Genomic DNA, 27,260 nt, shown 5'->3' with positions numbered 1-27,260 from the left:
TACTGATGGGGAATATGAAATTAACGTTTACCATGTAAATTATTTTTGTTTCTTGAAAAGGACCAGCACCAAGCAGCAAATCACTGAATGCTAGAACATTTAAACAATACAAGCTGTTCATTCCCCTTACACTCACTGCATCACTCAGTATTCACTTCCTTCCTTATGCTGGCAAAATTGTTTTGTTACATTATAGGAATGGCACATAGAAGTCTCTATTTCAAGAGAATCCACATCACTTGAGCTGCTGCACATAATGAAACATGAGAGAAGACAAGATTCATGTCCCAAATATCTCAAAGTCAAGCTAAGACCTCAGCGAGGCCAGCCCGGTTCCTTTCAGCATCTAAGGGGGGCTATAGGAAAGAAGGGGACAGGCTCTTTAGCAGGGTCTTGTGTGACAGGACAAAGCAAAGTGGTTTCAAACGAAAAGAGGGGAGATTCAGGTTGGACATAAGGAAGGTTTTTACATTCAGGGTGGTGAGGCGCTGGCACGGGTTGCCCAGAGAAGTGGTGGATGCCCTCGTTTTTCACAGATGATCGCTGCCTGAGGAGCAGGGACGGCGTGAGGACGGCAAACCCAGCGCCACTGCACGGCGCCTCGCGCCCTCCGCACCCCGCCCGCTCTCTGCTCCGCGGCCGGGCGGGGCGGGGCGGGGCGGGATGCCGCTGGGGCCGGGCCTCGGGCCCTGCTGGGCCGGAGACGGCGGGGGAAGGGAAGCAGAGCTGTTTCTTCGCTTGTGTAAGGCTGCGTCCGTAAGTACAGCGCTCGGGCCTAGCGCCACGCAGTCTGGCTGTAAAGGAAGGCCCCAGCGTGTGGTTACGGCTTTCTGAAGGGGATTTGTTAGATTAATAACTGAAGGAAGGACGACGTCTGCCGCGGTGGGGCTTTAACCGGGAAGTGGATGCAGAAGGCTTTCCTGTTGGCTGTTACTTGCTGTAACAAACGGATCGAGTGCCCTCAGTAAGGACACGAAGCTGGAGGAAGCAGCCGTCTGCCTGACGGCGGGAAGGCCCTACCGAGGGACGTGGGCAGGCTGGAAGTCAATTGCATGAGCTTCAGGAAGGCCAAGTGCGAGTCCTGCACGTTGGTCACAGCAACCCCTTGCAGTGCTGCAGGCTTGGGGCGGAGTGACTACAAACAGGTCTGAGGGTGTTGGTTGGCAGCCAGCCGAACAGGAGACAGCAGCGTGCCCAGGGAAACAAGAAGGTCAGCGGCATCCTGGCTTGCATCAGAAATAGTGCAGCCAGCAGGAGCAGGGAGGAGATCGTCCATCCATACTCAGGTCCCTCTGTACTCAGCTCTGGTGTACGGCAGCTGTTGGGTCACAGCCTGAACCGGTGATTGAGCACCTGCTGAAGGGGCTTGGCCAACCCTGGGAGCACAGATGCAAGTAATTCACTTGTGTGACTGGAAGGGGTGGACCCCTAACTTTCAAGGGCTGGCAGCTGAAGGGAAAGCATCTCCGCTTGGAGACTGTCTCCTTTAGAAGTATTTCAGGGAGCCCTAATGCTTGGAAAGGGTTCAGCTGTTTCTTTTTGTTACTGAATTGTGACCAGTATCTTAGGTGATTTGAGAACTTGTCAGTGGCAGCTGTATCCTCTTATACTTTAGACAGTATGTCTTGTGAGGCTGCGTCTTGAGTACTGTGTTCAGTTTTTGGCTCCTCGCTACAAGAAAGTCTTTGGAACCCTGGTGTCTATCCAGAGGAGGGCAGTGGAGCTGTGAAAGGTGTAGAGCACGAGTGTTACAAAGAGTGGCTGAAGGAACTAGAATTCCGTAGTCTGGAGAAGACTAAGAGAAGTCAGGAATATTTACTGTTCTCTGCAACTCCCTGGAAGCAGGCTGTGATAAAGTGAGGGTGAAGGTCAGCTTCTTTTCCTTGGTAACTGCTATAGGACAGGAGGTGATGGTCTCAAGTTGTGCCAGGGGAGGTTTGGGTTGGATTTTAGAGGAAATCTCTTCTCAGAAAGAGCAGTGAGGTGGTGGATCGAGCTGCACAGGGAGATGAAGTCATCTTGAGAGGTTTTCAAAAGATGTGTAGATGTGGCACTGGGGAATATGGTTACTGGAAATGGCAAGGATGGGTTGATGGTTGTCTCCTCTATCTGTGTGCAGCTGCAGCTCCTTAGGCCAGCTGTGGCTCGAACACTGACTCAGTTTGCAGCTCCTATTATTTTTCTCTGTTGGATCTCATCTAATTAACAAGTCTGAATTAATGTTGGTGTAGTGAACAAAAAAAATGACTAAGCATTTATTAATATTTAAAGGTTAGATCAGAACTATTATTTGACTTCTGGCACATGCTAAAACAAAGATTAAACTTTTGGTCTTAGGAATTGGTGTTAAATATTGCTTTTGGAAGTCAACTGTTGGGAAAAGCCCTGAACTTTTTAAGGCATGCAGTCTGTACACAGTTCACCAAAGGACCTTGGTGGCAACAAGGCATGTAGAACAGACAGCAGTGCGCTTCAAGGAGAGAAATAGCTAAAATCAGCACCTGCAAAACTAAGTTCATAGAATGGCCTGGGTTGAAAAGGACCGTAGTGATCATAGAGTTTGAACCCCCCTGCTATGTGCAGGGTCACCAACCTCTAAGCCGGTCTGCCCAGAGCTGCATCCAGCCTGGCCTTGAATGCCTGCAGGGATGGGGCATCCACAGCCTCCTTGTGCAACCTGTTCCACTGCGTCACCACCCTCTGTGTGAAAAACTTCCTCCTAATATCCAACCTAAACCTCCCCTGTCTCAGTTTAAAACCATTCCCCCTTATCCTATCACTATCCACCCTCGTAAACAGATGTATCCCCTCCTGTTTATATGCTCTTTTCAAATATTGGAAGGCCACAGCGAGGTCTACCAGGAAGCCTTCTCTTGTCCAAGCTAAACAGTTAATGAACACCAAACTACAGTGGCGTAGCTGAACTTCAGGGTAATGATTCCTTTGTTTACCCACTTTCATCACTCTGGGGTTCTGTTTTTTTCTGATGGAAGAGCCACAGCTGTCGCTGCTGTAAGCATCTTTCCAAAGGCATGCCACCCATTCATTTATTCTCCTGATGAGATCAGGAGAAGAAATGGGTTGAAATTATTTAGGAGAGCTGTTAGATTCAAAGGGAGAATGGATAGTGAATCACTAATAAAAAAAGAAAAGAATAAAGCTTTAAAGCTTGTCAGTTATGTGGCAGCTACCTGTCTGAGGTCTGTTTAATTCCTTAAACTTTGTTCTGGAGAGCTTTTTTTTTCCTATGCTGTGAGCATGGCTATCTTCATTTTGAGAACATTAGCAGGCTTGTGCTTATTTTCTAGTATTCTAGACAAAATCTAATCTAACTAAGGAGAGTTTGCTTTTTTGAGAGATAGGAGGTTTAATCTAAGAAAAACAAAATCTGTTTTTAAAAATCACCTTTGTTTTCATGAATGACTGAGTTCAAGGGTTACCTGTAATTCATTGCATTCAAACTCAAATGGAATGCTCATCAAAATTCATTGGCAGTGCTTGATGGTGATTGTTACTGTATGCTTACCCAGCAGATTGTAATGATGCGTTACTTTGATCAGCAGTAGTGCTTTCAAGGGTGTTGCACTGATGTAACATATTAAGTAGTTATTCCATCCACATGTTTTGGTGGCTAAATAGGATTTGAGCTGAGCTATAGTGTTTGTCCACATGTTCCCCATAGCTGTAAATAATTCAGTTGTTCTTCCTGTGTAACTGAAATTGCAATATGCTTTTATTCTGTTTTTATTTGTAGTTTTCACCATGACTACTACGTCATCAGATGGCTCTGGTGACTATGAAAAGCAGCAGAAGGAATTGAGCCAGAGTTATGCTAGCTCTGTCCTCGACTATTCAGAAGACACCTGGGAACCCTTCAGTGAGGAAGAAATAGCCTCCTGCCAGCATGAGAGCAAATCATCTGAACTATACTGTTCCACAGAAGATACAGAGCATTCTGGTGTGTTGGATCCAGGGGAAAGCATGTTGTGGTTGGCAGGCCAAAGTCATACAGGTATGGAGAGCTTACCATACTTCAGACCTATCACAGCTTTAGATCTGGGCACTGGACACTTGAATTTGCAAAAAAATGTGAAAACTGAATGGAATATAGCCTTGGAGATCAGTGCTTAAAAAAGCTGAAAAAGATTATTGTTGCTGTGATGTCTTATTCATGCTACATTTCTATAATTGAACAGTGTCTAATGGATTAGACTGAACAGTTTGGCTTGTAAAAATTAGTTTTTACAAATGATGGGGTTTATTAAACCTTTTTTTCTGGATATACAACAACATTTTGAAATGGTTCCATGTCTAACCATTGAAATCCTTGTTTTTGCCATCCAGAAGAATGTGCTTTGTTTGTGGAGGTGCTTTTAGTAAGTGCTACCACTTTGTATCTTCATGAGGTTAATATTCCATGAAATTATGGAGTTGTCTGAATGCTACTTGTTAAATGAAAAACCAGGGAATAATGCATAGAAAAAATATTTTGGGAAGTTGATAGTTTTCTGCAGTTGATACCTTATAGAGAGCAGCATATATAAATAACTATGTAAAACCTATACGCTGATGTCTCCGTTACCTTCTATAAGCCTACTGAATTTGCTATTGCTATCCTGAAAACAGATTAGAGAAGACAGCCAGTGTCTGGAGCCATGCCGTACTTACCTCTCTGTCAGTGGCACTGATTTTTCAGACTACTTCAGTCTTTCATCTTTTCCAGATTCAGTTCACCTATGCTCCCATGAGTATTTGTGCTGCCACAAAAGAAGGGCCTACGTGGGCCTTGATCGAGGTTAAGTTAGCACTGCAGACAAGATGGAATGTGCCACTCTCTTCTTTCCAGCTTATCCTGTAATCTTTCAGTGGAGTGATTAGAAATGAGCAGTGAGATACTTCAATGGGACAGAAACTTCCTTGGTATTTCAGCCTGAAGTTGTTGATATAAATAGTAAAGTCCTGTGGCTCGAGGCTTCTTTTTCAACACCGGGTAAAACTCAGCCATATTCTAGTGAAGAATTTGCCTCTTGGTTTAGTAGTCTTGGGGGTTTTTTTGTTTGTTTGTTTGTTTTGTTTTACAATATATGATCAAATATATCTTTTTTTTTTTTTTTTTCCATTGTAGAAGAGCAGTCTGAAGTAGTTGATTCTGCAGCTGCAGAAAGAGATTTCATTGGAAAGTTGATTGATGTCCTAAAAAATAAGGAAGCTGGCATTAAACAAGATAAATTCGTCATCAAAACTCATGCTGGTGAGTTCACTAACTTAGGTAGAGTTGATAATTCTTCTTTTGACAGAAGAGGGGGATCAGAATTCTTAACTGGACTAAAAAGTCATGTATAAGCTATTAAAGATAAGCCAGGTAATTAACCAGACTCAATTAGCCAGGTATATAAAGCTTCTCTTTTCTGCTTTCTTGGAAGAAAAAAACAAAACAGTTTGTCTGCTGTAACACATAGGTTTGCTGCTCCTGATGCAGAGACATTTTACTGCTTGTGTGTTATTACAAGGCGTGGATAAATCTGCAGAAATTTAAAGCAGGGATAACTTTTCTTTAACTGTAAAATCTCGATTTTACTGGACTGTTTTTTTTCTCTCCAGCTGTATCGGTGCTGGGGTGTGTTTTCTCTTTAAAAATAAACATGCTTTCAGAACAGGTGAAATGTTTTCACCCTGCAGATCGTCTGTGTTAATTACTGAATCGCCAGTTGGCTATGTTTTACATAGGTTGCTCCTAAAGTAATGCCTCCTATTTATTTGCATGGAAATGACAACAGGTACAAAGACCACAATCACTCTATCTAACAGAGCAAATTTTCAGCTACCAAACAGTTTTTCAGTAAGTCACCAGCGTTAGCTAATTCATGCAGGGGAGCTAACTGTGATGCTCTTTATTTCATGGTGTCACAGTTATGCGTGACTGTCTTTGTGTTGCTACTGCTGAAATGAAGCACCCACTCCTCACTGTGTTGACATCCTCTGTTTGGTCTCTGTAAATCTTCAGCAAGCGTCAGTGAATGTCAGTGAGTGCAGTTTTTTCCACAGAGGAATTCAGTGACACACCTTGGTTTCATATGCACTTCCATGTCAGGTGCTATTCTGTCAGGCTGCCCCTCTGCTGTCATCTGTCACACAGCAGAATGTGATGGAACATTGATGGGAAGGCTTAACCTTTACTGCCATACCACCAATATCTTATTGTTGATGTCATGGGCCAACATAATAAAATAGGAGGCCTTACTCACAGAGAAGCCCTCAGAGTTCCTTTTCTAAGCTGCAGGAGGCAGCAGGGCTCCAGCTTTGGCAAGAACAATAGAACAACTTCAACCAACACAATGATGTAGTGTGTGGAGGAGGAGTGGGGAAGAGAGGAAAGGAGGAGGCTTTTTGCATGCACTGGTTATGCAAGGAAATGTGAGAGCAGATGGTGGGATGGAAATACCGCTCAAATCTCTCTAAAAAGTGGGTCAGAGATACTATTTTTAATTTAAAAAAGAAAAAAACCCAAGAAAGTTGTAGTTGAGCAAGAAAAATAATTGAAGCAGGGTATCTTCCTTTGCATGTATGTGGGGAAAAATATCCAAAGTTTTGTAGGTCTGCCCTAAGACTGATAAACCAGGTCCAGGTACTCTGCATAGAAGCATCCTGAAACTCCCCACACACCACAGGGGAACATGCCCTGAGATCATTCTTATGCTTCTCTTAATTGCATAGCTCATTCACAACAGTGGTGACTCAGTGTTATGAGTTCCTAAGTCATCTTCAGCTTTTATCTTTCTGTTATTGGGTTTCTTCATGGAGTCAAGTGTAAAGACAAGTAATGTACATTATTTTTAGTAGTGAGGCCTCCCCTGGTGAGCTATGCTGAGATAATCTTCCTAAAATACCTCAGAGTCTCATGATCATTTGATCGATAGGGAAACTGAAGAGAACCTGCTGAACTCAGATTCATTTAACAAATTATAAACAGCAATGTAGCATTAGGAATGTTTTAGGTCTCTGCAGGGTTTTCCTTGAAAATTGATTGGCAAGACTTCATCCTCTGAATTCTGCTCAAAGAAATGCAGGTATAGGCAGGCTGGTGGCTGAGTCTTTTAGCTCGAGGTGATGTGTAAAATGATGCATTGCTCTCTATCTGTGCTCTCCCTGATCATCGAAGTAGTTCAGCACTCTGGGTACAACGTGCCTCCTCGCTCTGTCAATATGAAGGTTCGTGCTTAAGCTTCATTTGTATGAAAACAATGCTGGCACGCAGTGGACAGATTATTCCCAAATTAACATCGTTGATATTTAGTCTACTTTTATTAGAAAAACAAAGTACACAGCTAACATACATACAGAATAAGTACAGCAACTTCTGTATGCTGATACCTATGGATGTCTCCTCTTCTTTGACTTAATTCAGCACTCAGTAGGCTCTGAGCCCCTTATTATTTTATCAACTTGGTGTCGTCTAAAGCATAACAGAAAATGAGATCTCCTAGAGCTCGGCTGCTGCACAGTCAATTCCCCTCTGTAAATTTAGCAAAATGAATGCTGTATGCACTGAATATGCATGTCACTTTTGAATTCATCTATGGGTAATAAAGCAAGAGTTTTTGTATCTTACTATTGATACAGTTAAATGAGGAAAATCTTGCTTTGCATATAGGAATGCCCTGGAACATCAGTCTTGTTTTGCTAGATTTATTTATGGCTTAAAAGAAGAAAAACCTTGATGCTTGCATCGGGAGAAGTGAGGAAGTTTTTACTGTAACTGTTGCTTTCTCTTCCTTGGACCTTTACTTCAGTTGTGTAGCAACTAGTTGTTAGAAAAATGCATCAAAAAACCCCACCCTATTCTTCTAAGTCTCCAAGTCTCTCAATTATTCTGAAGACAGTTAATCATCTTTGATATTTACTACAGGAGACCACAGTTCTTTGGTTCATGTATGTCTGAAAGTTCAGGTGGGGCTTTTTAACAGCCTGGCTTGTGCTCCTATTGAGAGATTCACACTTAAATTAGCTTGTAAGATGTTTGTGTTAAGTGCTTTGCTTGTTGGGGTTTTTTTATGCAGTGTTACCACTGCACTGCTGCCAGCTAAAGTAAGAGTTTTGGTTGTTAGTGCATGTTATTTAGAGGTACAGAAATGTTTGAGCAGAACTAGGCAGCTCTGTGGCTGAAATACTAAAATGCAGGATGTCAGTCAATTTTGACAACTTAAAGTACTCTGCTTATTGTGGTACTGGTATCAACACTGGGAAATCTAAAGGTAAGAAAGTCTAGGGTAGATACAAATAGCTGCAGTTGGTGGTGTTTGGGTGAAAGGTGCTGCCATGTGTGCGTAGGTGAGTGCACTGAGGGAAGCATAAGGATTTGTTTTTCTGTATTAATTTTTGCCAGTTGCCCAGCTACTTCTTTGAGTAGATCTAGTGTGTGCGTGCTTCGTGAACAAATTTCCAAGTGTCCTAGTGTGTAAATTGGCTCAGCAAATAGTGTCAGTAAAATAGTGAAATAGTAAAAGTATTTGTTAAAGTAGTAGTAGTTGCCTATAAAAACTGAGGGAGCTGTAACTATTGTGTTTGCAGGAGGGAGCAGGTACCCATTGGTCTTTGCTGGCTCGTTTTTAATCCTGTGCTTGTTGGCACTTCATCTTCCTGCTTGGTAACATGCACAAGGTGTGGGACTCCAGCAGGCTGAGGCCCTGGCGTTTCAGAGTTCTGTCTTTTCATCCACCAATCTGTTAGAAAGCTTTGCTGTTCAGTAGTAAAATAGCATTGATACAGGCCAAATGGGGAAATTCCAACCAGCAACGTCCATGTGGGAATTGAGAAAGAGTTTCTCTGAGAAATATGAATTCTGTGAGATTTTGTTGTTGTCTCTTATAATGATTGTTGGGTGGAAACTGAGGAAATCCTGCACTGTGCAGGAGAACATAGTTGGCTTTGAATTCATGTTTCTGTTAAATAGTTTATGGTTTATCATATGGCTAATAGTAAATGGTTTATCATATGGCTTATTATCAGTGTTGTGCTATCTGAACAAATCTTTTGAAACTTATGCTTGCTGATTGGGCCATCAGTGTGTTAATCTGAATTGCTATACTCTATCGCATGAATGCAATTTAGATAATTATGAGGATGTTATCTTGTCGATCTTACTGAGTAGTAATCAGTTACTGACTTTCACAATTATCTCTCCTTTATCCATTCCACATTTTTTCTTCTTACAGTAGAAGACAGTAGACATATTGTTGTTATTATGCTTTAGGTTTTTTCTATTTAATCAAAATTAGGCATCAAAGATAAAGGAAACCCAGGGAAACAGTAGGTTTCTTTCTTTTTTTTTTTTTCCTCCATCACTTCTGTAGATTTAAAACCTTATCCTTAAAAATGTAGTTGCATACAGGAAGTAAAATCTATGTAGGTCATTTAGTTATAAGGCTCGTGCCAGGTTTTATAATGTAGATGTGGAGATTATTTTATCTCCAGTGGTGAGATACTGACTGCTTTTATCAGAGCAGCTTGTTGGTTCAGTTTGTGCTTTACTTTCTAAACAGCCTGTGCTTTGTTAGCCTGTGTCTGTGTGATACATGGTTCTCATTTGATGTCTGTTCTGGTGTCTGGTTTTGTTGTTCTTAACACCTATCCCTTCCTTATCCTCCAAGGAAGATGGTATGGAATGCACGACTGGGGGCAATGAAGCATCAGCAAAGCATGCTTCTGGAACAATAATTGGCATTGGCATTGGCAGGTATTGTCAACAGACAGATATACAATGACATTTAAATCTGCCACCACAAATGGAGATTGAGCATTCAAGCATGTCTAGTCCAAAGATGGAAAAGAGAGAAAGACAAGAAATGGAACTGAAAACCAACTTGTTTCAACATGGGTCCTGTTGCATAAATCTCACATCCTTCAGCAGAAGAACAGACAAACCTCTTTTACCTAGAAGAAAATCTGAAAGTCTAAATAGTTATTATGCAGTTAAAATACTCTTCTTTTTAATTTTCCCTGAATTTAACTGTGTGCTTACTTCTCTTATCAGTTTTGGTTCTTATTTCTGTAAAATTGTAGTCCTGGATCTTTGAACATTTCTATTCCCTTGGAGTTTATTTACTGATAAGTTTAAATCTTCCTCTTCTCTTTGCTAGTGTCTCTTCTAATGTCTGTAGGTGTCTATGAGCAAATGGGTGGATGCCTGGCAGCACAATTAATGCGTGCATTATTAGAAACCAGTTCTTCATTCAAGTGCACTTCGATGTGTCAGAAGAAACTTCACGGAATGAGTTAGTCTGGTATTAAATTGTCACAAAGTATTCAGCAACCCCATGTATTTTATTTGTGCATTGAAGTTCTCAAGTTAGTATTTGTAATTGATTTATTTTTTTTTTACCATCACAGTAATGTGTTCATTTTTTTATTCAACCTCTGTGCAACATAGGTGAATACGTATCTGTTTTTTAATATAGTTAAACCAAATACTGGTGCATGTCTTACATGGTTTTGCAAGGAAGATGATCTGATGGTGTTTACCTGTGCAAACTTTCATGATCCTTCCCAAGGAAAAAAAAATATTAAATTGCATTTTACAGTACCAGTAGTTCTTATTCATCCATCTATGAAGTTTCACTGTGTTGTTAGTGAATTCGATACACCAGCTTGTAAGGAGCAATAAATTGCTGTATGATGATTGATTTTTGAACTGTGACAGTTGCACTTAAATCACACATTTTCCATGTCCATAAGGCAAAGCTTACTGATTTCCACTCTGCTTAGTCTTAACTGCGGATCCACTTAATCTTCATAAGGATTGAGTGCATTTCTGAAGACATGCCTGGCTTCCTTATGAAATTCCACTGCCGTGGCTTGCCTGCTTCAGGTGCCATTAATCACAGCATTTTTAGGCAGTGTTTTATGTTTATGTTGTTCATTGTTGTAAAGACTTGTGTTATGGTTATGCCAAGGTGCATTTAAGTACAGTTTAAGTACATTTAATGAGTTTAATGACAGTGTGCTGGTTGTCACAGAAGCACCCTGAAATATGCAGTGCTTGTCCAGAAAAAGTAAAATTGAATCTAAGGAAAATTACTGACAATGAGTGGAACATGTAATAAGGAAAGACTGCTTAAGTGGTGTACTCTGCGTTTGAGTACTTAAGTCAAAACAAACCGCATTTGTAGTATTATGGTCTGCCTTCCTTTTGGCTGTCAGAGTGCGGCTCTGAAAAGGGAGTACTGTGTTAGCATTAGCTATATGCAGAGGCATCCATCAGACTTCTAGTAATGATTACTGTATTTGTTTGGTTCCCTTGCTTCTCATTTCATTATAGACAGTCAAATATTTCACCGGGCTTCAGAAGTTGCATATAAAAAAACGAAATTAGTGTTATAAAGGTAGAGAAATAGAATTCCCTCTTTAAATAGTTGAAAAAATGGTATCTCTTAAGATCATGTAGTACAGCCCAGCGTCGTTACGTGCTTAAGCTCATGAAATAATGAAATTGCAACATCAAAAAGCTTACTCGTGTTGGTTTCTGTATTGATTGGCTCTGTTTAAACAAGTGGAAAATCTCCCTCAAAGCATTGTGTGAAGTTTTAAATCCATCCTTGAATGCCCATCTGAAATGAAGTCTGTTTATTATTACACGTCATTGGCAAAGGAGGAGATAAGAGTGAAAGATCTTGTTTAAACAAGGTCATATTAAAGTTTCTTAAAGGATCATTGAAGCCTGAGAGGAAAATACTTTTAAAATAATTGCATTTCCTCAGGAAAACAAAACAAAACAACAAAAAAAACCCCACGACTATGGGTTGTTTGAATTGTTTTCCAGAGTTCCTGCAATAGCCTCTGATTCAATACTTGAAAAGTAGTACTAGATTTACTAATAACTTTATGCAGTACCATTAGGTGGTATAAATCTTTAGGGTTCTTATCTTTTCTCTTTGGAGACTATTCAGAGGCATCTGTTATGTAAGTGCCTGCAGTTGTTATCCAGATTCTGGTTTAAATTGTTATTACTTTATTACAGTCATTGCTTCCAGGCTTGACATTGGGTTTTTTTTTTATTAAATAGATAATATGAGGTTTCACAGATAGAAGACCAGTAATTCTCTTCCTCTGTTGTAATAATTGACACTTTGTTTTGTTAACAGAAGTTACTGAGTTATCAGAGGAAGAACTGGATGCTCTCCAGTCTTTTTGCATCATTAAGATAAGGAGGGTGCTGCAGGAGCTGATCTCTGAGCAGGCAAGTGGTGGCAAGTCAAGAAAGCAGCAGCGTGGGTTCACATCAAAGGCATCAGAGGCAAGTGACTTGAACTGCATTGTTCCCCATCAGCTGATGAACAGAATCCGTCTGAAAAACATCCGGGAGACCATTAAACAGGTACTGCGTGTGATGGTAACAGTGGTGATTTGGGATGATCAGTTACTGCAGTCCACTGTATGCCCCAGAAGCCTTGTTTTTTGGTTACATTTGCACTAGTTATTTATGGAAGTATTCTGTATATTGCTAGATTATGTAGCCTTGTTAGTTCTAGTATTAAAAGTATTTCAAAAGGCACAAGCCACCCCTTGCCCCCAGCTTTCTTCCCTTTAGATATTAGTAATATTGAAAATTAAAGCATGTCCAATAGGAACTTGGTTTCCTCAGCTCCTTTATTAAAAATCATTTACATCATCTTCATACAGTTTGATGCACTTTTCTTTTTCACCAGCCCAGTATATTCTCCCCCTCTGTCATAGGCAGACAGGCATTCTGACACAGCTCTTCAACTCGGCATCTGCCCAGAGGGTTGAGGCTGGTAGTATTTGGCAGCGATACTTGCATTCTCACTTTGTGCATGTAGATGGATTGGAATATGTGCTTATAGCAGTCATCACCTACAGATGCCTTTACTCATAAATCTAGGCTTTGGCAAATGCCTGTGCCTTGCTTGAAATTGGTACAGAATGTCTGTATTTGCCAAAGTGTTTCTGATTAAAAAAAAAAAAAAAAAAAAAAAAAAAGCTTTGAATATCAATTATGGTCATTTATTTTACTTTCATTCTATCATATGTGCTGGTTTTAATCTGTTGCCATACAGCATAGCAAAAGTGACTGACATATTACTCTGTTAGCTGGGTGAGCAGGATAGAGTACTTTTAAGTCAGTTCTGGCATAATGATTCTTTGATGCTACCTGCTGAAATCTCAACCAAAATAAATAAGCAACCTACATTCTTTTATTCTATTAGCATTAACCAACCCACCATTCTGTAGAATTCTTGTTGCCTTTTCATTTGCACTACAGTGTAATAATGCATTTTTTAAGGAAAGTGAATTTGATTGCTATGTCTACTTCTGTGTTTATACCACCATGTAATAGCACTTTTATGCAGAGGAAGAGAAATTGAGTTAGAATACAGAGGCTTGAGATGTGGGACTGATTCCACTGCTCTTGCAGTAATGCCTTAGGCCTATATAACAAGATGGAATCTCTGTAAATAAAATCAGATAAAAATTATTGATTATTCATAAACATATTGGGATTTGTGTAATGTTATTAAATATGCTCAAGGTTTCATGAAGAATAACCTAACAAATTAGTACCATTTATTTTTACAAAGAGAACTGCTAATAAAATTTTGTTTGTATTCTGCTTTAGAGTTGCATGTAGACGTTTGAACCAATTGCTTCAGAATTTATTTTCCTCTTAAAATTTGTAGAGGTATCGTAGCCTCCATGGCTTGTACTTGAGGCCTTATGTTTATTATCAAAGAGGTTCTCAACAACAGCTTTGTTACAGACAGGCTGTTGCATTGGCAGAATTATGATTAACAATTGCTGTTACTCAGTTGTGATGATCAAGTCTTTGTACTCTTAGTTTGCTGAAAATATGGGATAAAACACATTCATTTAACTTAATTGAGCCTTCAGGAATTAATATATTAGCTGTTGTGGAAGGCTGGATATGATGCACAGACTAGCTTTCTGGAACATTAATTACTCATCAAGCAAGAGTAACTAATGGCTGATGGTTCTCCTAATGTATTTGACACTAACAAAGTATGCAGAGATTACACTGGTGAAATTGAAGTTAATCCACCCATGACTTACCTACTTAAAGCATTTTGTTGGCTGGTGTAACTGCTCACAGACATGTTAATTTGCAGTCATAACTTTTTTTGACTATTATAGTTAAGGTAGAAGAAATCAGGACTGTGTACACAGCCTCAAGTGTCAGGGAAACTTTTCCTGTTACAGAAGTAGTGCAGTACAGTTCAGTACTGTGGTTCTGAGATACAGATAATTGTAAATGAAGCTGTCTATGTTATCAGTGCTGGAGAGGGCAATACGTAAGGAAAAGCAAATATATTTAGTGTGAAGGCTTTCAGACAGACTTATCAAGATGACATAGTAACAAAGACTATGGAATTATTTACAGCTGCCTATAAAAGAAAATATTTATCTTTAGATGCTGTCTATATCTGTATTTTTATTGGTTATTTTTAATGGAGTAGCCATCTTGCTGGGACAGACACTGCTCATTGCATCAAAGTCTCATCCTTCAGGTGACAGAAGCTCAAGTGCACAAATCTTCACTGTGCCCTGACTGTAAGAAGAAGAAGGCAGAGCTAGCCAAAATTACTTTTCTCAGACAGAAGAAGATACTAATGGAAAGAGCTCTACTCCGGGAAAAATTGGAAGAACAGATTTACTCCAGAGTAAGCAAGTGTATCATGTTTTTTTTGGTAACACTTTGCTACTTACTATAACTAAAGAATTCTTAAGCCAGATTTTGCCCTAGTTTATAGTAATGTAATCAAATTGATCTGAATGCAGTACAGTTTGGAATGGAACTTGGCTCCATGTTGTTATGAAGCCATGAGGCTAGCATGCTGATCAAGTCATTTAAGCTTGCTTGATTTATATAAGCTGAAGGTCTTTTCCATGATGTCCTGCAAGTGTTTTGGGTACATTTTGATTAGTTGCCCACAGTTTTTTTGATAGATTATCCAAAACAAAATGGCAAATAACAAAATGATGTAGGAGTTAGCTCTTCTCATTCTCGTCTTTCTCCAAATCCTTTGCCTTAAGAATTGCTGAATAAGATACTGCAGTGTGCAATGGATTTTATGGAGGCTGAGGCAGCTGGCTCCTTACAGTCTGCTTCTAAGGCTTTTTCTTAACCGTGACAGGGATGTGATTTTTTGTGGTTTTCTTTTTGTTTGTCGCTTGAATATGATAACATTGGGGAAGTGAATGTGATGAGAATTTGACTTTCTGCAAAGATACAGTCTGAATGCCAAAGTTTTCCTGTTACACTATTCACAGAAGCATAGATACACTTGCTTTGTGTGTTCCCAGGTTCTAAGTTGCAGTGATATCAGCTTCAGAGTAGAGCTTTTGCTTTTGTACCTGCCTGTGCATATTGATTTTTTTTTTTTTTTCTGGTGACGTATGTTTTTGTTTTTTCCTCAAAATTGGCTTAGTTTTGCCAGGTGACTGTCCCTTCTTCCCAGCTGAATATGGCAGAGGAAAAAAGTAAGGCCTTAATTAAAAATTGGTGGGAACTTAGAGAGCTGGAGGGGAAAACGTAGCTTTGCAGCAAGTCTTCTGTTCTCTTTTCAGAAATACTTTGTGTAACGTGTCACAGCCACATTCCTCTAAGAGTTCTGTGTTTCTGCATATACTGTGATAGACTCTGGAAATGACTGATCTTCACCATTCTCTACAGATGTGGTGAAACTTCTTTAAAGTATTGTCTTCTCAGTGCTAACATTCATGCATTATAGTTACACAATCTATTCCAGAAGGATTTTCTTTAATGTAAGCTGGAATTCATGGAATCCCTGCCTGTTCTGTGGCTTCTTCAGGATGCTCTTTCTCAAGGAAGAGTTGTACCACTTCTTGATACAGAGTGAAACCGCAAGCAAGTTGTTTCTGAGCAAAGGATAGAAATGGCTCTCTGAAGCTCCAAAACGTTTTTCTGTGTTTGTGAGCAGATTGGGAATTAGTGGACTGTACCACACATTCCATTTTTTCCTAATAATGCCGGCCTCCTGATTTTTATTTTTATTTTTTTTATCCATTTTATCTGTAGTTGAAATTTGAGAACTTCAGTCTCAAGTCAGGCTTCATTTTTTGCATTTTTTTTCCTTCTCTGAAAAGGGCAGCAGATTTTTTTTTCTTCACATCCCTGGGGAAGAAACCATTGGGGAGCAGCTGGGGTAGTGTATGAGCTCCACAGTACTATCGAGCTCTTTGTCATCTATGTTGGCAGCCTTCCACAGAAGGTAGAAGTGATGTGTGGTCTCTAGTGACCAGCATAGCTTTCTGCTTACATGCTGTATGGGCCAGATCACTGGCCACGTTGGTCAACAAAGTTTTTAAACAAGGTGCTTTAAAAATCCAGCAAAATTGTGATGATGGATACAGCCTACCTAGTTGCTCTTGAGGGACTGGATATAGTTTCCAGTGGCAGACCTATGATACAAGTACATGACAGGTGACTGGAATCCAAAGCCTAATAATTTTCATGTCCCCTTTTTATTTCAGGATGTGCTCACGCTTATAGGAGAAACACTCAGAAGTTTTCCTAAACTTTCAGAGGATCCCAGGAACTTATGGCAAAAGCTGAAAGGCAAAGGTCAGAAAACTTAAAGCCTGAAAATAGTAAACAAAACTCAAGGACATAAAGTACTTGAAAAGTCTTCTGTGGGCAGCCACATACTGAATGCCAGCTATTGCGGATGTAACTTGTTTTGTCAGTGATGAATTGGGTGGAGGTTTAATATTCTTGCAGGTGGAACCAGATATACCCAGTGTGCTGAGGTCTGGGTTATGATTCAACTTTACACTTCCTCAAATGCAAATATTGTATTGTAATCCAGCTAGGTTGGCTTTTCAAATTATGAAAGCCAGCATTTTCTGTTATTAGTCTGAGAAGTGATGAGGTTTTTTTTTGTTTTATTATTACAATTTTTTGTTAGGATTGCTTGTGAGATATCAGAACTGCTTCCATCCATAAGAAAAATGATTCTGTTTTTTAGAGCAGGGAGGTGTAATTATTGGGTTTCAGCTCAATCTTTGCCTACTGACTTGTGTGAAATTGGAAGTGAGAGTCCCAAATGAAGGAGAAAAAGCAGGTTGCAAAGTAACTGTACAAAGAAGTAAAATGAAGTGGGGTATTTATAGAACTGAAATAATGAGGCTATAACAGAAATTAATCTGTAACACTGAGGATGCCAACAGGACAAATGATAATAAATTAATCATAGAACCTGTCTAGGCTAGGTGTCTAGGAGGAGAAAATATAAGTTTAAAATGGCATAGGGTATCAAATAATATTTTTGGCAGTTTTTTAATATACTTTGGAATTTGTTGTAATTTTACAATGGTTTTCAAGATGGCAAAGACTATCTTTAAAGAATGCACCTGGATGGAAGTTGAGTATTCAGTATGCATCCAAATGAAATGGCTGGGGAGTTCAATGGGTTAGACAACAAAATCATTATCTTCATTGTAGCCTAGAAAGATACTTGCTGCTCTTTGAGTGCACCTCAGCTTTCTGATTATTGCTGACAGCAAGAGCTCATTGCATTGCTCATGCGGTGACCTTGTGGCCATTGGACTTTCATGAGTCACAGTTACTGACTCTCATCAGTCTCTGGTTTCTATGTAGTTAGATCTCTTGAAGGCTGTGGAAATCTTGAAGGAATATCCTTATCTATAAACAGAGTGCATAAAGGATATTGCTGCTTAATAGTTCAGTTGCTTAATAAGAAAAATAGGGTAACATTTCACTTTAAAAAAAAAAAAAAGCAAAAACAAAACACCATTTTAGGACATGAATGTGAATTGTTGCAGTTATTTTGTATTTTATATCCTTTTAATTATTTTCTTAAATATGCTTATATTGTTTTTAAGAGTGCTGTTCAGCCTTTTGTTTTCATTTTCCTCAAGCCAGTGAGGAGCCTGAAAAGAAATGCTGGGCTATAGCTAGATAGACCCACCTATGTTAGCAGATACCTACATTTTGGTGCTTAAAAACCTGCCTTGAATGAACTGACCCTGAGCAGATTGAACCCCAAGTGAAAACATAATGCAACCCTAAATTCTTCAAAGCTAGTCCTCACTGCTTCCTTTGTGGTTTGTTCTGGATTCTTCTAAGCCAGTGGGTTTTGTAGTTCATTGAATATTCCCTGAAAGGTGGCTTTAATTTTTAAATTGTCACTGCAGGTTATATAGCTACATACATAATGAGCAAATTCCTGCTTGGTTTTTCACATTACTCTCTGATCCTTAGAAATGATTGAATCCCTTAAATCTCCTACCTCCTAATCTTTTAAGCCTATTCATTTTATATACACCATCTCTGCTCCTTATTTAGCTTTGGATTGCACTTTGAATCTTGAGTTTCTCTTGAGTCTTTTGAAGTCTCTGGTGATCTGCATAGGCAAAAGGCATACAGTATTCCACAGTAATCTGTGTAGATCCTCATGAGGGATGTTACATACATAGAACTGGTAATCAGGAATAATTCTTTGAAAATGTGGTTTTTTTGTTGTTGTTGTTGCCAGTGAAAAAATCTTTCAGCCCTTACAAAAAGAATTTTGAGATTCTTGAAGATGGGCTGATTATTTCTTTAGGGGAAAAAAAGACATTTTGGTGTTTTGCTTTCAGTATGTAGATCTTTTTATGGGAATGCTGAAATATTTCTGTCCAACTCTTTCCTCAAACCTTTCTGTAAATGCATTGTTACATGAGTTATGCATTACTATTTGGGCTTGGTGTTTGACAACCATTGTGTCTGTAAAGTAGGGCTCATGTTCCCATCTCGCAGGCTGTACTGTTCTATGTTTGCATAAACGTCACAAAAGCAACTCAAGTAGCTCCTCTGAAAAAGTCAAAGCCTGTACTGCCTATGTCTGTTGCTTGCCTTTTCCTACTGCTCACTGCAGTTATTTCCTTTGACTCATTGACTGAATGCTTGTCTTGTGTTTTCCTGTAGCAGCTACTTAAGGACATGAAATGGAATGAATGATCTGGATATCTCAATTTATTTCATAACCCTGTAGCGTCAAAATCCTGTAGGATTATTTCATAATCCTGTAGAGTAGTGATCCAAAAACTCTGACATGGTGGCCAATAGAAAACAAAGAAAGTAAATTGTCTCTGCTCATAGGAGCTTCCTCTCTTGCACCATCCTCAGCAGTAGATTTCTGTTTTGATCCAAAGAAGCACTGTAGAACTATGTTCCAATAAATATTAATTAATATGTAATGTAAAATATCCCTTGTTGGTACTTTCTGGGCATATAAAGAGTAATGTTGGATCAAGGGTGATTCATGTGTTAAACAGCTGTAGTACTGCAAGAAATTAATCTGCCTGCTGCTAGAAGTTCTGGAGATTTGCTTTCTAGCTTTCATGGTACACACAGTTGTGTTATGTCATCTAAGAAATTATTGGTGATGTAGAACAGATTATCTCTGAACTTTGCACTAACTTGGAAGGGTTTTTCATGTATGCGTTGTTTTGTTTTATACATGCTGGTTTCATGTTGTTATTCTTTATTATTGACTATGGATAAAATTATGTTCCTCCAATTACCATAGAAGTCAGTTTCTTATGGACTTTGGCAGTATGATTACCACTTTCACTCTCCTCATGTTTCTCTGTAGGAAAGCTGAAGCTGGCATCTAAGCTCAGTCATTCTGTGGTCTTGTTCTCAACCATCTGTTGGGGCATGGGACTTCATACTTGTTTCTCCCCAAGGATAAACTGCCATCTCACTCACAATAGTTTACTAACACTCACCGAATAGAAATGAAGCTTCATTGTAATTAACTTGCCTGGATATGGATTTCCAGATACCTGTGCTTTAGTCACCTGCCAGGTTACACCACAGCACTGTGAAATACATACTCACTGAATGTTTGAAGTTGGGAGGTCATCGTATCCCTCGTTGTGCAGGGCTATGTGGAGGAGGTGGGACCTGGTTCCACAGCTCCTGTAATGCTTACATTAATCTCGCATCTTTAAAGCTGTATTAGAAAATGAAGAGCTTCAGGCTCCCTGGGGACCGCTGCCTTTTCGTAAATCCATCTCAGTCATAATTCTGTTGCATGACAAGAATTTCTTCAAGAATTTCTTGTTTTTTAAGCACAACCAATTTGATCAGGTTCCAAGAAGAGGGTCTGAAACCCTTTTGTTCGTACTGGGAGCTTGACAGCACTTTGATCTGGTGCCGTTGAGGACAAGTTGCTGTTGGAAGGGATCATGTCTCACTGCAAAGCTGCTAAGTGACACAGGATGCAGATTCTTCTTCAGGAAAAATCTGAACTATCATTTTCTGCGCAGTTACTCTAAATCATATATGTGGGTGTCAGGAAGAGTGCTTACAGCTCTGTATATTTAAATATACATGTGTTCTCCAAATTGTGATTTATTACTATTCAATATGATTTTCAGAAAATGACTTTGTCTTCACTCAGTAAAAACTAACATAGGTATAATATGTGCAAACTGTAACAGCATGCAACGGTTAGTGTTCTAAATACCACTGTTTAGAAAAAGTATAAATGAATTACTGAGTATTTATAAATCCTACAGATACTAAGTTAGCAGTCTTTTTATGCAACCAGCTAACTGTTCCTTTTTGCCATGCAACTGATTCTGGAGCTCTTTGCCTGCACCAGCAGCAATGTGATCTGTGTGGGGAGAGGCTGGGAAATGAGGGGGAGTGTTTCCTTCTGTCACTGAGGTTCCAACTCCTTCCATTTGAGGGGTCTATAGAATTGGTCAAAATACCTTTAAAAAAAATAATTATCCAGCTTATGGGCATGGATATCCTTTGCTTATTTATTCCTTTATTTTGTAATAAAATAGTACTGTTTGTTCTCACATAGACTATCATGTGATCCATAAATACGTTGTGAAGTATATCTGTAGCATGTAACAGATCCCTTTAGAATATTCTGTGAAAAATCATATCTTTAGTTGATCGCACTTTAAGAACATTTACATCCTTCATCTTGACATTTTTAAATAGAACATTTTTTTGCCTACAGAAGTTTACAGCATCATCACAGTATTATAGCTTGTTTAAAAATACATACAGCATCAGTGGTAATTGCAAGCAAGCTGTATACTTGAGCACGGATTTAGTTTGTAATTGTACATGTTTTATACCTGTTTAAACAATTACATATATTAGTATTACATCCACCACTTTGTTAGAAAATATTACTTATATGCTACTCACAATAGAGCTGTCATTTTTCTGAGACATATTGCAGGCTATGAAAATAGAAACACACCATTGTATAGTTTGGTTTAAAAATAATTACAAGCCCAATTGAAAAAAAGAGTTATGTTAGGCTTGCTGTTGATAAGATAGGTTCCATTAACATCAGATGTCCTTAATCCACTTGTGGTTGGAATGCCTCTAGCACCTCTCAGCACTGGATGATCAATGAAAGAAAACACTGACTGACCACTTGCAAGCAAACTCAGAGCTTGAGCCTGCATGCATCTGTCACTGAAGGCAAAGTTCTTCAGTTATGGGCTTGTGGGGCCAGGCTGTTGCTTGCTGAATATCTATGAATCTAATTTACTTAAGGTTACAACTGGATTTCAAAATCTTCAGGTGGATGATTGGATGAGTGCAAGGCAACACATCTCCATTGACTTGTTTCAGCTGTGTTGCGAGCATTAACCAAAATCTGACCTTTTGCCCTCTGTGGGCTGATGGATTTTTGAAAAGACAGGAGTGACAGAGTTCAACTTTCTGTGTTGGTAATACAATAGAGATTAAAAATACACGTTTGTGTTGGTTTTACTTTGCACAAATGAGACTAAATATATAAATATATATAATAAAGCTGTAGGAAATCTCCAAACTGCTAACAACTCTTATAAATGAGATAAAAGAAGGATATATTTGCTTGGAAATTTCATAGTTGGCATTCTTTTTATTATTTCTAGGTAATGCAACAATATTTTGTTGGATCCTTTTTTCTTTTTCTCTATGAAATGAGTCCAGGCGTGCTTTGAAAAATGCTCCTTTCGTGGTCTTTCTGATATTCCTCTTGTGCTTTCTGCAGTTTTTTATCTCTGAGTTTCCACTTGTGAAAACAGTAGGTTACTAGGGATGTCATTATCAAAGAGAAAATAATAATCAGCACTACTATCAGTGCAATAGTGGATGAGAGGGACCCCTCCAGCTGCTTATTTTCAGTGTCTCTTGTTGTGTTTAATTTAGCAAAGTTCTCATATTCTGTTGAGGCCAGAAGTGTGGGTACAGCAACTTCTTTGAACTTGGGCCTCATTGGGATTCAGTAGCTTTTCTCACTCAGTCCAAATTAGTGAAGAAGCACGACCTATGGCTCCCTTGTCACCTGTGACATTCATAAGACAGTTTTCTCCTCAGGTTCTCCAGGCATAGATAAGGCTCAGAAGTTCTGTTTGTTTTGGAAGCCAGATAGTGTGGGAATAACAGTAAGTGTCACAAAGCTAACAGCAAAGGTCATCTATATCCAGAGTTCTGAAGTCAGAAACCTTTGTGCACTGCCCTCTTTTTTATTGAGAGGTGAGGGGAAGCTGCTTGCTTGACTGCCAGTTTGTGATCCTTTGTCTTTTTAAACAGATAATTGAAGAAAATGAATTAATTTTCCAGAAACATTGTGGTAGCAGAGCTTATCCTCAGGCTTAAAAACAAACAAACAAACAACCCACAAGGTCTGCAACAAGTGTAGTTTGTATCTTGCACGTGTGTTCAGCGAGGGTTTTTTTCTCCCCCCAAATATTCCTAAGAGATGTGAAATCAAAGGCAGATTTTTTTGCTGAGGGGTAGGCTTGGTTCTGCTAACATCATAGGCATTAACAAAAACAGCTACAAAGCAGCTCTGATGTTAATGAACAGGTTTCTTTTTTATATTATTTTTCCCTCTTCTTTGATATTTGCTCGCACGCTTGGCTTGTCCAGAGAGGATTTTGGTTTGGGAATTTTGTCCTTGGTATTAGGAGATGTCCTTGCTGACTGCAAATCTGGAATCTAGAAAAATGACCTAGGTAAAAAAAATGACATAGGATTACTAAAGAGGTAAACTCCCCTACAGGCACTGAATTAATAATTCTGACACAATTTCACTTACATTTAAGTTTGGCTTTGATGCATGCTATGTGTGACAAATCCTAAAATACATATATTCATCTGAGCACTTCTGAAGTTAAAAGAGCTGGTACAAGGAGGGGTTTACGTTGCCCTCTGCCCCTCATGGTAGTTCTCATCTTGAAGTTAAACCTGATGGGGAATAAGTCTGGCCCATTCTTACTGGTTTCTGCAGTGGCTCAGGGCAGTAGGTTTGGCCGAGGTTATTTTAATTTGAGGAGCTGTAAGCATTTTCAGAGCTATTTATTTCAAATAACAGATTGTTCTAAACCCCCTCCATCCCATTCCCAAATGCTTTGAGGCCAAATTTAGGTTTCAAAGATCGTGCAGCATAACTATGTGGAGATGCTCTATTTGATAGGATGCAATTGTAATTCATCCTCTTTATCAAAAATCTGTGGCTCATCCCACTCAGGCTAGCAGAGAACTGAGAGTCTCTTTTGCTAATTAGCAGAGTTTTCAGCAGCACATTCTTGTTAGTAATAAAGACTGTTTACTATAAATTAGTATTCTGTTGATGTTAAAAGATGTAAATGAGCAGTTCTTGCCAGTTTGGAACAATATGTTCACACAGTCAAAAATAAATGCTGATTTTTAAAGAAGGTTTAACAGCCAGATTATACTGTTGTTTAGGACAAAAAATACGTGTTTGTAAAGCTGATTGAAAGCTTTTCATTTAAGAAAACAAGTGCAACAGACCATAACTTTAATGAATGTCTACATGTTGTATTACTGACAAGGGGTATATAAGGAGATTATGAGCAATAGGATATTTTAGTGCCACCTTGTTATGTATTCAGCAGCTTTCTCAGGTAGCCTGAAGAAATAGCAAGAAAATAAGAAACTGAGTAAATGCCCTTGTGTTTGATGAAGTAGCTGTGTCCACCACCTACACGGAAGTCCAAGAGGGTGGAATGTCTCAGCACTAATGAAAATCAGATGATGATGTACTTGCCTGAACCTGTGTTTCATCTCATCTGTATCCACAGCTATCAGATTCCTACAGGGAAGAAGCGCAGTCATTAGACATCAGGTACTGCACAGTACTGTTCCAGAGATGTGGCTGGGTGTTAACTGTAATTCCATTTCAGAATCCAATACACATCTTCAAAAACAAAACAAAACTGCTTTGATTTTTAAGGTCTGCAAAGTATTACTTGGGCCTAACCTGCATTTGGGGAGAAGGAGGCTGCATTTATGGACAAATCCCTGCTTCAGAACATACTGACTAAGGGTACAGTTTTGTGGTTCTTCTGTGCCATGAGTGACTGTGACCAAACCCATCAGTATCTGCCAGTAATACAAAATCATTAAGGCTGGAAAAGACCTCTAAGATCATCTGATCCAACTGTCAAGCCATTTTCACTAACCCTGTCCCTTGTGCTGTATCTACACATTTCTTGAAAACTTCTGGCAATGGTGACTCTACTGCCTCCCTAGGCAGCCTGTGCCCGTGCCTCTCCAGTCCTTCTGAGAATTTTCCTGATATCCAACCTGAACCTCCCCAGTGCAATTTAAGGCCATTACCTGTTCTATCACTAATTACCTGAGAAAAGAAGCTGACCATCCCCACCCCCACAGTCTCCTTTCAGGAAGTTGTAGGGAGTGGTAAGGTCTCCCCTCAGCCTTCTCTTTTCCTGACTAAACAATCCCATTTCCCTTAGCCTCTACATTACATCTGTGCTCCACATAGCTTTGTTGCCCTTCTGTGGATGTGCTCCAGGGCCTCAATGGTTTTCTTGCAGTGAGGGGCCTGGTACTGAATACAGTACTTGAGATGTGGCCTCACCAGAGCTGCGTACAAGGGTATAGTCACGTCCCTGCTCCTGCTGGCTGCACTATTTCTGATACAAACTGGAATGCCATTGGCATTCTTGGCCACTTGGGCACACTTGTGGCTCCTGTTCAGCTGGCTGTCAATTAACAGCCCAGATCTTTTTTTTCTATACAGTTTGCTAGTCACTCTGCCCCACGTGGTCATAGAAGGAGAGGAGGGTGGTCGAGCAAGACCCGAATCTATGCTGGCTAGACCTGATCCTCTGGATCACACATACTTTGTCATATCATTCAAGATATCTGTTCCATGACCTTTCCCAATACTGAGGTCAGGCTGACCAGTCTATAGTTCCTTCTTCCAATGATTTATGTAGTCAGGTATCACATTTGCCTTGTTTCCTGGAACCTCCCCACTTGACTAGGACTGTCTTGGCAACCACTTCTTCCAGCTACTTTAGCACCCTTGAGTGGATCCCATCTGGCCGTATGGACTTGTGACAGTCCAGGTAGAGTAGCAGGTTGCTAACTGTTTCCTCTAGAACTATGAGGGGTTTATTTTGCTCCCCATCCCTATCTTCCAGCTCAGGATGTAATAACTGCTAACTCTCCTTTTTTGTTTATTTTGTTTATTTTTTAAACTTGTTGGGGTCAAAGATTGCTTTACCTCATTCCTTGATATTATTATATTTTTCTCCCAATGAAAGCTGTAGTGTCATTGAGAGCCTCACACTCTGCAGTAATGTGCTGTATCTGAATCAGAAAAAAATACAGGGATGAAAAACTGAGCTTTTTTAATCCACTGTTGTATTTTCTGTCATGAATGCAAGAAACTCAGAGAGGTGGGAAGTAGGATTTCTTTCAAGCCAGCACACTGCTCAAACTGGTTTGAGCTTACTAGCTGTTGTGATGTCATCTGGTTTGAACAATGACTGAATAACATGACAGTTTGTATGCCTGGCATAACTTCTTCAAAATCTTGCAGATGTAAGAGGAGTCTTAATCTTCACTTGTACTGGCTGAAGGCCTCCTCCCTAATCAAATTGGTAGAGTCCTAAACTAGTAAGGGCTGGAGAACTGTGAAGATTGGGGCATGGTGAGGCTGGAGAAATGGGTAGAGGGGAAGTGACACAAAGTTTAACGAGGGGAAATGCAAAGACATGATCCTGGAGAGGAATAACCTTATGCAAAGTGTGCGCTGATGGCCACCCAGCTAGGAAGCAGTTTTGCAGAGCCTGGGGACCTGGGGTTCTGGTGGATACCTAGCTGAACGTGAACCAGCTGCATGCTCAATGGCACCCTGAGATGCATTATAAAGAGCATCTCCAGCAACCTGAGAAGATGGTTATTCACTTCTATACAGCACTGGAGAGACAACAGTAGCAGCAGTGGTAAATGTCATAGCATAGCTCACATTACAGTATCTGAGACGTTGGTTTCTGAAAAAGAGTCAAGCCTCTAGCATTATGTTTAAGTTTAGAGAGGACTGTTCACATTAACTGTAATTGTTGTATTAAGTACACACACACTGAATGCATGTTTCAAGTTTCCAACAACTGAAGACTCATTGTCTGCATGTTCTCTTGAGGAAATTTTCCATTAAAAAATACCCAAAGCATTCTTCAGTATCTATGCTCTGATTTAAATCAAACAGAGAATAAATTGTTCTTACATTGTTGGGTTGTTTGCATGTGTGAGTCATAAGTCTACAGTGTGTTTTGTCTGAGAATTATAAATATGCAAACTAGTATCTGAGGAATTTCCATTAACATTTAATAGCATATATTAGAATGGTTCAGGTATTTACAAAAGAAAAAAAAGTGATTTTTGGCCAGGAACAAACAGTGAACTGGGTTTGTTTGAACAAACTTTTAATGCTTTTAATGAAAGCATGTTAAAATATCTGTAAGCTAATTACATGGGTTTTGTCCTCACCTAGACACGTGCGTTGGCACTATGGCTCATATTCCATATCTTTGTGTTTTAGCAAGCTAATATGTGATGTAAAGCAAAAGTTGGTATAAGCTCAGAAGGACAAAATTTGCTCCTCATTTTGTAATGTCCACGAGACAGCCGTTGCCTTTTGTTTGGTTTTCCAAGCTTGATTTCTGAAGGTTACATGCAACTTACAGGGGAGAAACGAAGGGCAAATTAGTGACAAATTAATCTCAAATGTTCTTGTGGTTATTGGTGTCTGTCAAATGCTGAATTATGAAAAGAAGAAAGAATGTTGATCATCAGCTTTTTTTTTTTATTTCACTGAGAATCCTTGCCACTTTAAGTGGGCAAAACTTACCTCTCTGAAAGTGATTTGGTAATGAATAATGTTGTCACTAGTGTTGTTAAT

The 27,260-nt window shown here is 39.4% G+C and overlaps 1 protein-coding gene across 4 annotated transcripts in view; it reads left to right on the top strand.

Moving 5' to 3' along the window:
• The first annotated feature begins 343 nt into the window (after positions 1–343).
• C13H8orf48 (chromosome 13 C8orf48 homolog) overlaps positions 344–27,260 on the top strand; it is a 45,899-nt gene continuing 18,982 nt past the window's right edge. For 2 of the 4 annotated variants that reach the window (XM_048959212.1, XM_048959211.1), the window contains exons 1-6: positions 344–742; positions 3,755–4,012; positions 5,126–5,251; positions 12,138–12,370; positions 14,538–14,690; positions 16,525–16,615. In XM_048959212.1, the coding sequence (XP_048815169.1) occupies positions 664–742; positions 3,755–4,012; positions 5,126–5,251; positions 12,138–12,370; positions 14,538–14,690; positions 16,525–16,615 (940 nt within the window). In that variant the 5' untranslated portion in view covers positions 344–663. The remainder of the gene's footprint in view (positions 743–3,754; positions 4,013–5,125; positions 5,252–12,137; positions 12,371–14,537; positions 14,691–16,524; positions 16,616–27,260) is intronic. The other 2 variants (XR_007379613.1, XM_048959210.1) reach the window with 1 other exon arrangement.

This window comes from Lagopus muta, chromosome 13, assembly GCF_023343835.1.
Source record: "Lagopus muta isolate bLagMut1 chromosome 13, bLagMut1 primary, whole genome shotgun sequence".
Taxonomy (NCBI): domain Eukaryota; kingdom Metazoa; phylum Chordata; class Aves; order Galliformes; family Phasianidae; genus Lagopus; species Lagopus muta.
Note: the sequence above shows the minus strand (reverse complement) of the source record. Positions and strands in the feature narration are given on the sequence as shown.